This window comes from Poecilia reticulata, linkage group LG1 (genome assembly GCF_000633615.1).
Source record: "Poecilia reticulata strain Guanapo linkage group LG1, Guppy_female_1.0+MT, whole genome shotgun sequence".
NCBI lineage: Eukaryota > Metazoa > Chordata > Actinopteri > Cyprinodontiformes > Poeciliidae > Poecilia > Poecilia reticulata.
Window position 1 is genome coordinate 11,978,924 of NC_024331.1, and position 9,361 is coordinate 11,988,284.

The 9,361-nt window shown below is 35.9% G+C and overlaps 4 protein-coding genes across 4 annotated transcripts in view; 1 reads left to right on the forward strand and 3 right to left on the reverse strand.

Annotated features, from left to right (window-relative positions):
• The window catches only part of slc25a23a (solute carrier family 25 member 23a), a 27,285-nt gene extending 24,666 nt beyond the window's left edge, over positions 1 to 2,619 (reverse strand). The window contains exon 1 of the mRNA XM_017305398.1: positions 2,536 to 2,619. The gene's annotated coding sequence lies outside the window, so the exon portion shown is untranslated. The remainder of the gene's footprint in view (positions 1 to 2,535) is intronic.
• The window catches only part of LOC103465598 (regulator of G-protein signaling 5), a 31,024-nt gene extending 25,139 nt beyond the window's left edge, over positions 1 to 5,885 (forward strand). The window contains exons 2-6 of the mRNA XM_008410583.2: positions 2,560 to 2,798; positions 2,878 to 2,934; positions 3,015 to 3,067; positions 5,259 to 5,422; positions 5,500 to 5,885. Coding sequence (XP_008408805.1) covers positions 2,755 to 2,798; positions 2,878 to 2,934; positions 3,015 to 3,067; positions 5,259 to 5,422; positions 5,500 to 5,667 — 486 coding nt within the window. The 5' untranslated portion in view covers positions 2,560 to 2,754 and the 3' untranslated portion in view covers positions 5,668 to 5,885. The remainder of the gene's footprint in view (positions 1 to 2,559; positions 2,799 to 2,877; positions 2,935 to 3,014; positions 3,068 to 5,258; positions 5,423 to 5,499) is intronic.
• A 42-nt stretch (positions 5,886 to 5,927) lies between these two features.
• Positions 5,928 to 7,440, reverse strand: lg1h19orf53 (linkage group 1 C19orf53 homolog). Its single transcript, XM_008410565.2, has 3 exons — positions 7,281 to 7,440; positions 6,957 to 7,012; positions 5,928 to 6,875 (listed from the first exon to the last, which is right to left on the reverse strand). The coding sequence occupies exons 1-3, from the start codon at positions 7,369 to 7,371 to the stop codon at positions 6,729 to 6,731; spliced, it is 294 nt and encodes a 97-aa protein (XP_008408787.1). The 5' UTR covers positions 7,372 to 7,440; the 3' UTR covers positions 5,928 to 6,728.
• Positions 7,441 to 8,751: 1,311 nt separating this feature from the next.
• Positions 8,752 to 9,361, reverse strand: part of mri1 (methylthioribose-1-phosphate isomerase 1) — a gene marked incomplete at its 5' end in the record, with an annotated part of 15,795 nt that continues 15,185 nt past the window's right edge. The window contains one exon of the mRNA XM_017303809.1: positions 8,752 to 8,858. Coding sequence (XP_017159298.1) covers positions 8,752 to 8,858 — 107 coding nt within the window. The remainder of the gene's footprint in view (positions 8,859 to 9,361) is intronic.

Here is a 9,361-nt window from a genome sequence, read left to right on the forward strand (position 1 = left end):
CTTTTTTTTTTATTTATTTACTTTATCAGTCATAGAGGAAATTGCTACATCTTAGCTCCAGGGTGTGTTTTCATTTCAAATGATCCATTACAACTTGTTTGGTGACTCAAAATGTTTTCTTTTTATCCGTTTCCAACAAGAACGCAGTCGACTCGCATTCAGACGGTTGTGCATTTGTTTCCAGTCGACGCACGTACGGGCTGCTGGGCACCTAAACCCAAATGTCCTGTGGATCTGCGCATCAGACATCCGTTTATTAGAATATTTCACCATTTTCGGCTTATAAATGCAAACAAAACAAACGTCCATTCACAGAAGTTCTTTCTTTAGACTAATTAAAATCAGATAAAAGGTTAGGGAAYATCAGCTTTGACGAATAAATTCTGATAATTGCTTCAATTTTAATTGGATTAAAATCTAAGATTTCTGAAAATACAAACTTTTCAGAGGTTTTWAAATTTGTATTTTTATAGTCTTTAGAAAGTTCAAAATAACCAGTAAGAACTGGAATTGGCAGGTCAGACCTTAATGAACTGAAGGAAATGACTAATCTGTCCATCTTTACTTGTACTAGAACCTTGCATTAAAAAAAGTCTTTAATGATAAAGAGTAACAGAGAAATGGCATTAAAGTACAAAACTATGCTGAAAGACAGGAACCAGTGAACAAAATTAAAATTAAAGCCACAGGTGGCTGTTTTCTCTCTTTTTTTTGCTACCAAGTAAAAAAAACTGACTGCACATAATTCACGAGCGATAATCGAATAATATTTGACGAGAAGTCGCAGGTGAAGTGGTAGTGAACCAAGACCTCCATTTTAGAGTGAACTATTCCTTTAAAAAGTTAGGATTATATTTAAAAAACAGCCCCAGGCTCAGAGTGTTTGTGTCTCTAGAGTAGAGCCGTCTGTCAGGACACGTGTGTGTGTTTATAGGTATTATGCAAGTATACATGTGTGATATAATACAGTACAGTCAGTGAGATGAAGACATGAAGTGAGGTATAAATACAGCCATGTCCTGTAAAAGGTTTCAGCCGATTGGTTCAAATATCTAAACGCACTGGTTAAAAAGAAAAAAAAAAGAAAAATTATTTTACCAAGAAAGGCTGTGTATAAACATCTACGATCTTTAATTTCAATTAGTTATTGTGAAAAAGTTCTACACTGAATAACTGAAATTAAATGTTAATATAACATTTTAAGTGRCAAATTTGATTTTAAGTAACCATATTTTTGGTTAAAATAGCAGTACCTTTTTTTTTTTTTGTTCTAGCAGAGGTTAGTTTTCTACATATTTACACTACCGGCAGGGAATAGATATTTACAAGTAGGTAGCAGCATTCTGGAAATCACGACTGATATGTTATGGAAAAAGTCGTGTCCTCCTTGTTTTTTTATTTTACTTCTTTCCTCAGCTATGACTCTAGAAGCTTATTTTGCCAAACTGAATTAAACTGAGTCCAGCTGTTGAGCGCTGTTGGCTGCAGAAGCTGNTACAACATAAAAAGTTCAAGGGAAATCTAAAAATAATAATAGGCAACATCAGAAATGAATGCAAACAAACTAAAAGATATGAAATTAATGGGTATGAAATGAAGATTTAAACCATCATTTTAAATAATTATGATTGCTCTCAAAAACATTTTTTTGGAAGAATGAAACATTTTTTTTTTTTTTGAAAAACAGAGTGAGGAGGAATTTGCAAACTGCAAAGATAGCATGCATAGCAGATAAATCAAAGCTAAAGAAAAACATCCTGSCAGCAYGATGCCGCCACCACCGTGCTTCACTGTGGAGACGGTGTGCTCAGTGTTATGTTCAACATTAGATTTCATCCCAAAATGGGATTTTTATTTAMCTTTCTTCTGCAATTTTGCTGTGGAGCTCCTCAGATGCTAACCAGCTGTGCTAACAAACTCTGATCCCTTCACAGAACAGCTGGATTTACACTGAGATTAAATTACACACAGGATTATTCTATRTAATTAACAGGTGAATTCTGAAGGCATTTGCATTGGATTTTATTTAGGGGTAAAAAAAGTATATGTATAATCTTTCTGTGTATTCATGTCAGTGTTTTCAGATTTTTTAAAAATAACATTTTGTATTTTCTTTCCATTTCAGAACTATGCACTACTTTGAACTGAACTATCAGACAAAATAAAATAAAATGTGTGGGTTTTAACATAAGACACATAGTGGAAAAGTTCATCCATTTGCAAGGTGTTGCTTAGTGACAATTTCCCACGGTTTCAAGGCTCAGTATACACCTACTGTCGGCTGTGTGTGAACAATAGCAGCATAATTGATACTGCAGAGCTGAACTACTTGTCCGTTATAAAACTCATACAGAGTTTTCATACTGCTTCTCCACCTGCTCCTCCATCATCACCTCATTATCTTTCTGCAGAACTCCACAGAGCGTCCACGTTTGGACCAACACAGACCTTTATGAGGCTGCCAGTGTACCCTGACCAAACACACAAACACACACACAGGCCTGCTTCTTTGATTTTCCTTTCATATGCACTGACCTGCTTTGTGTCTCCTGCTGACAGGTCTACTTGATCTGTTCCCCATCTCATCCCCGTTCAGCTCCCAGCTCCACACCTGCTGGTCTGAGAGCAGCAGATCGACGGATCAGATAAGCCACATGTCCACCGCTGTATATAAGAGCAGCGCATTCAAGCCCCGGAGACAGACGGACAAGTTATCTACTGTAATAATATTCTGTTAAGAGTTGGTTTTTAAATATGTGTAAGGGACTCTCCTACCTGCCTTCCTCCTGCTTGGAGAAGTAAGTGTTTTTCTAGGACACCAAGCGATATACGTTGCTGGGATGTGAAGTGTTTAAAATGTAATTTCATGCGTTGCAGGGCAAAAGGGATGCGAGTGAAGCTGAGCCACTTGGCTGAGATCCACCACAAGCAAAAGTGACTAAGTGAAGTTGATTTTAGGTTAAATATGTGGTTATAAAGATGCATTTTTAAATGAATTTTTGCCTAATTTTCAGGGTACAAGACGGAAAAATCCTGCAGGATCTGGAAACTCTGCTGGGCAGCAAAAGTAGGACATTTCATTTCTGTTTGAAATTCTGTTCATAAAAATCTTTTTAAATGACTTTTGGTTGAAAGACACTGACTGAGAAAATTTCTCAGAGTCTTTAATTTTATTCCTATACAAACTTATTAACTATATGGCTGACATGCCAATAGAAATATGCTGTAAGATGACATTTAATTAAAACGTTATTGCAAGAAAAAAAAAAACTTTTTTAAAGAAGCATATAAATTATTATTTTTCTAGATTAATGTTAAAACTGAGAAATTATGCTCATTGAACTCAAAATGGCTCATATATGGAAAATTAGAATAAGGTATATTTAAATGTTATGATTAAATGTTATGAGTGTGAGGTAGTAGTAGTGACTTAGATATTACTTTTATAATAATATCTAACTCTATAGTTGTTTCTGCTCAAGAAATTAGAAACAACTAGTTACATTTAAGCAGCATTTTTATTATTTAGATGATTAAAAATTTGTTTTCATTTCTTTAACATTGTTATTGCATCCAGTTAGCTGCATATACTCTGGAAGTATTTATAGGTTTTTTTTCCAATTCTGATTTTAGGTTTGAACACTAATTTATATACTCAGGCAAATAATTAGGTGTGTATGTTTAATAAGAGTCTCAAAAGTCAAACCATCCACCATTGCTGGCAGCTCTGATGGAGCTTAAACTAAATTAGGTCTTTGTTATAATTTCAGAAATTATTATTTTTTAAACTTTTACAACTAAATTTACAATTAACAGCAATTTCTTATTTAAAAAAATATAACTGAAGCATCTTTTTTTTAACTTGTACTTTATGTTTTAAATGTATAGGTTTACAAGAGCTGTTGTGTGTATTTTTAATTCTGGGAGTCTGTTTTTGTCTTATAGTGAGAACAATTATCTCCAGAAATATAACATTTTTAATGTTTTTAATTCATTACCATACATATTTTTGAAATACCGAATAGAGTAGGTTTTTATTGTATTTCTGTTGGATTTTGTTCAAMTATAACCCTAATATTCAGAGATTTATTTTCTTTGCAAAAGACGTGTAAGAAACTCACCTAATAATTACTAACAAAAACAAACGGACTGTAGAAAAGGACATCGTAATTATGTCTTTACGGGTAATTTTGCTGTTAAAAGTTGTACTGTGGAGAGTAAAATTGGCACATTTGTGAATTTACTCTCAATAAATTGGAAAGAAAAAAAAAGATGTTTGAGGACTAGAGAAAGGACTCAAAGAAGCAAAGGTGTAATTAAGTCAGGCCATTCAAGTTGTGGCATATCGGTAATGAAGGACGACACTTTATGATTTTTAACTCAACTTAAAATAACGTTTAAAACGTAAATTAACTTCAGTTTTGGAATTAGACAATTGCACAGTTTGAGTCACACAATATTTAAAACATTTTATATTTTACACCATAAACATACCTTCTGCCTCTGTCAAGTGAGATGTTAACACGATACATTTTTAAGCTCCGTTACTTATCTTTTGATTGTTGCCGTTACGCTGCGTTAACGCTAACAGTTAAACCGGAAATCGTCCCTTCAAAATAAAAGCACCAGGAAGTTCGCCATCATTAAAGCTAATTAAGGATATTAGTCATGAGTATTTTTCATTTGTATATTGTAGTCAATCTTTTATCCGCTTACTTTTCAGATGGTGCAAAAATGTTTTTATATTTAAACTTGTTTATTCTGTATGCATATCAGAGTCAACTGGTTACATTTACTCAGCTACACTTGAGTCAATTTTTGGGAAAAAATTACTTTTAGGAGTATTTRTTACTACACTGTGGTTTTTAATTTTACTTGAGTTATTTTATTATAAAGGAACACTACTCTTACTTGAGCAAAAATTTCTGGACTCTACCCACTTCATTGAATGGAGAACAAGCTTGTTTTAATTTTAAATTGACCAGACACACATGCAGTTTTTATGAAATTTTCATAAGTTTTATATWAAAAGAAGTTTATTTGGAAAATATATATATWTTGGTCTGATAATGCTATTTTGGCATTTAAAATGCCAGAATGTAACTTTATATTGTGGTTTGTCTGATGGCATAATTATTAAACATTAAATGAAAATATAAAATGACTTACCTTCGACAACAGTCTGTGGAAGCTTTCCCTCCAGGTCGATGCCTTCTTGATGCTGCTGCCTCCTCATAACTGCGTCACTGTCCTTTCAGTCGGTCTTCAGGCGTTTCGAGGGTTCCTGCGTTCAGAGTTCAGCGAGGAGAACCTGGAGTTCTGGCTGGCCTGCGAGGACTACAGGGTGTCCCCTTCAAACATGCAGAAGACCAAAGCCAGCAGCATCTACAACCAGTTCATCAACCCAGACGCTCCACTGGAGGTCAGTGAAGGAGCGTAGCGCCAAACATTTATGAATCTTCAAGCTCGCTTTGACCTCCAGTTTTTCGTCCATCTCAGGTGAACCTGGATGCCGAGACCCGTGAGGCTCTGCTGAGCGTGATGGACTCGCCGTGTGCCGACACCTTCAACCTAGCGCAGCAGAGGATCTACAGCCTGATGGCCAAGGACTCCTTCCCTCGGTTTCTCCGCTCTCACCACTGCGCAGAGGCCATCAAGGCTTATTAAACTTCCTAGCTGAGAACGGCTTCAGAAACTGATCTTTTCTGCTGGACTTGACTGTAATGTGCAATTTATTTTAGCAACATGTTCAGTCATGCAACAGTTAGAAACAGTAGCATAATAATTATAATGCTTAAATGTAGATGCAAAAAATACTTCCCCCTCTACTCTGCATAGGCTAACATTTACAAAGACTGAAATAAAGAGTGGGTTATATAAATCTCTGAATGAGCCATCTTGTGATTTATTCAACATTACTGAACAGATTCACTTGTCAAAATAAGCTTTAATTTGATAGAATTGCAAATATAACATTTCAGATATATAAAGTTTTAACACAGGTTAGGACTGGGCAATAATATAGACAGGCGATTAATTTCAGTCATGTCAGATTTTTCAGTCATTTCACAGAACTCTGAGCCAGAACCGGATGGGGGATGTAGGCTGAGGAAAGGCTTTAGCTGCTCAACCTCTCCTGGCTAAGCTAAGCAAGAATGGTGGCATCAACTAACTCTTGCACTCTTTGGTTGCCTAGCAACTTGCGCAGCAGCAGTTTCATGTTTTGCCACTGTGTCTCATAACTGCTTAAAAATAATTGAAAAAGACAGTGAAAACTGTATAAAAATGGAAAGGTTTTAAACCTTTGAAATACTGCTAATCAATAATTATCAACATGAACCGATATGAATCAGGATTATATGATAAATGTATCACATATATCGCGATACATTTTTTCAGCCGTATCGCTGGTTTACCATCAGAGGTTATTCTTCTTTATTATATACTTTACCAGATTTTAGTTTAAGGTACAGATCATGTACTTGTGCAGGTTCGTTTCTGTAAACATCTAAATATCCAGGCTGAAAACAAATATGGAAAACAGAAGCACAAAACATTTATCTCACCTTTTGTTTTTTTTATTGTACAAACACTATAAAGTGACTGAAGGGAGATGGAACCACGCTGAACATAAAACAGCAAACACTGTGTTTGAAAGAATTCTCTGCAGCCCCAGCAGAGGTTCCACTAAAGTCCATAACCTGATGAGACCCGGGCGGTGGCGGCGGTTATTTGGAGCTGGATCCAGGGCGGGCAGCGGCGGGCTTTCCTTTCCCCTCAGCTCCTTTAACCACAGCCAGGGGCTTGTGGAGGGAAGAGCTGGCCTTCTGGGTCACTTCCTGCTCAATCTTGTTCCTGATGGCAACCTCCAGACCCTTCAGGGAACGGCAGAATTAAAATTAAAGTTTAAGGAACCTCAGTGAGATCAAAATGTTTACACTGAAGAATGTTCTCACCTTCTTTAGCTTCTGTTGCTGAACCACTTGAGCCTTCTTGGGTGCAATAATCCTCCCTGTAGAAGAAATATAAGGATGTAGGTGAACATCGTTATGTTGAATTACTGTTTGCTTTTCAATATATGAGGGTAACATAATACATATCTTTACCAATAAGCTAATAAGAGTAATATCAACTGTATAAACTGCTTAAAACAAATACATGTCACAGAGAATGTCCGTTGCACTTAACAAGACGTGTTTGGTCACATGTTTAGTTCATATCCGGTACTTTTTAAATTTACCAGACCTAAAATACTAGAATTATCGAAACAACAGTCATACCTCCTTTCTTCGGTCCTTTTTGTTTGTTTTGTTGGTGTTTCTTTGACCCTCCAGGACGCTGAGCCTTAAATTTCTTTGAGCCTTGAGCCATTTTTACCGAGAAAGAAGYTCCTTCTTCGTGTCACAGCGTGGCGCTTTACGTCCGTCTTTGTTCGGTTACAGCCCCCTGCTGGTTAGTTAGCGTCACACAGATATTCAAATCACAGGGTTTCGAATTTTTCTGCGCTTTTCTCGAAAAAAACAAACAAACAAAAAACTGTTGGATGAAGTATTATTTTTTTTATTTAGATTATTATTTTTTTAATTGTATGTATACAGAAATGTTATAGCCCAACCAATCATCGGGATGAATGCTGTCTGATTAACGGTGAACTGAACAGGTGAGGAACATACTGTAGGTCATTTCTTCCATTTTGGCTTTTTGTCACCCTTACATGTTTCAGATTAAACAAATTTTAATATCAGACTAATACAACCAGAGTAAGAAAATCTGCATCAGTAAAGTTTCAAGGTAAACACCACTGTGAGAACAAAGACACACATCTGTTTCATTTAGTACCTTAGCATGAATATTGTAAATCTGCACTACAAAACTTGACTTTTTAATCTGAAAACCAGTCACTAAAGGATCTGTACCATTTGTTTCTTTAAACAAATGGTAACTACACACATTAGCAGTTACTTTTCCTGAAGCTGACCRTTTCCTTACTTTTTCCACTTAAAAGTTGATATTTCAGTCGAATGGTTGAAGCAACATGTCTGTCTTGCAGACATATTCATAACTCTAGACATCTTTTTACGTTACAACCACAAAGTTCAATGTATTGTATTGGGATTTATTTAAAAGACTGACAAAGTGGTGCATAACTTTAAAGTAGAAGGAAACTGAAACTGCTTTCAACTTTTTTTTTTTTTTGAGTTTGGCATGCACATGTATGCAGTCCTTCTGGTACCTATTTGTGAATTTAGTTTTGACTGTCGGAAAGAAAAAAAACAAGGGAAAATATGCCATTTCACTGTGGTTTTATTMTTTTTCTGTATTGATGTGAAAGAGAAATCTCTTCATTCATGACAGCCTTATATTCATATACGTATATATATTTATATATAAAAAAGAAGAATCCAATTTGGAACCATTTCCACGTTACAAACGTAAACAGAGATCAAGTGATTATCGATAACAATGAAAAACTTGCACTTAAAGAGGCCATCTGAACAACACTCCATCTATTTTAATTCCTTTTTTTCCATAACAAAAGAGCAGCTACTTTAAATCAGTTTAGTCAACGTGGAAACTCTGGATTTTTGGCACCAGGACATCTCGGTGTATCTATCAAACACTGTAGTGTACTGATGCAGCTTCAGGACATGTTTAAAAAAAAAAAAAAGGAAATCTAACCAAAAGTCCAGTTGATTCAGAATCTAGCCACAAAATTACACTTCACTTTGGGATAAAGATCCGATCAGACTTTCAGTCCAGGTTTGTTTTGTTCGAATCGGCTCGCTCTGCTGCAGCCTGGCGCTTGAGAGGTAGTGCGTTTGACTGAGGAGGCCTCCCCAGCATGGCGCTCCGATGGCCTACTCACACACAGTCACGATGAGAACCAGGAAATGAAAACAGACCACAGTGAGACGGGTATAATTATCGTGGACAGACAGAGAGGAGACCTTGTACCGCTTAAAAAAAAAAAAGACAGGGGCTTGTTTGTGACAGACTTGATGGCCTCATAGCTGCTACATGCATGTGGAGCATAGTCATAGAAACGCCCCAGAAAACGTGTCTTGAACAGAAAACCAGCATTTGCTTAAAAGTTTTCTATGCTCGCATTGTGACCCAACTCTATGTGCCGAGGTTTAACGGGAGAGAAAAACGCAGTGAGACAACTTTACAGTTTTCTAATATATAATCAATCAGGTGATAGATACAGTGATTAACAATGGATTTTTTTTCCTCATCTTTTTTTTTTGGGATTAAAAAAAAACAACTGTGAATTAAAGTTGCAAGTTAATATGGAAACAGCAGAAATGTACATTATTAGGGTTATGGTCGAGAGGTTTTCCCCACCTCTTTAATTTTTTTT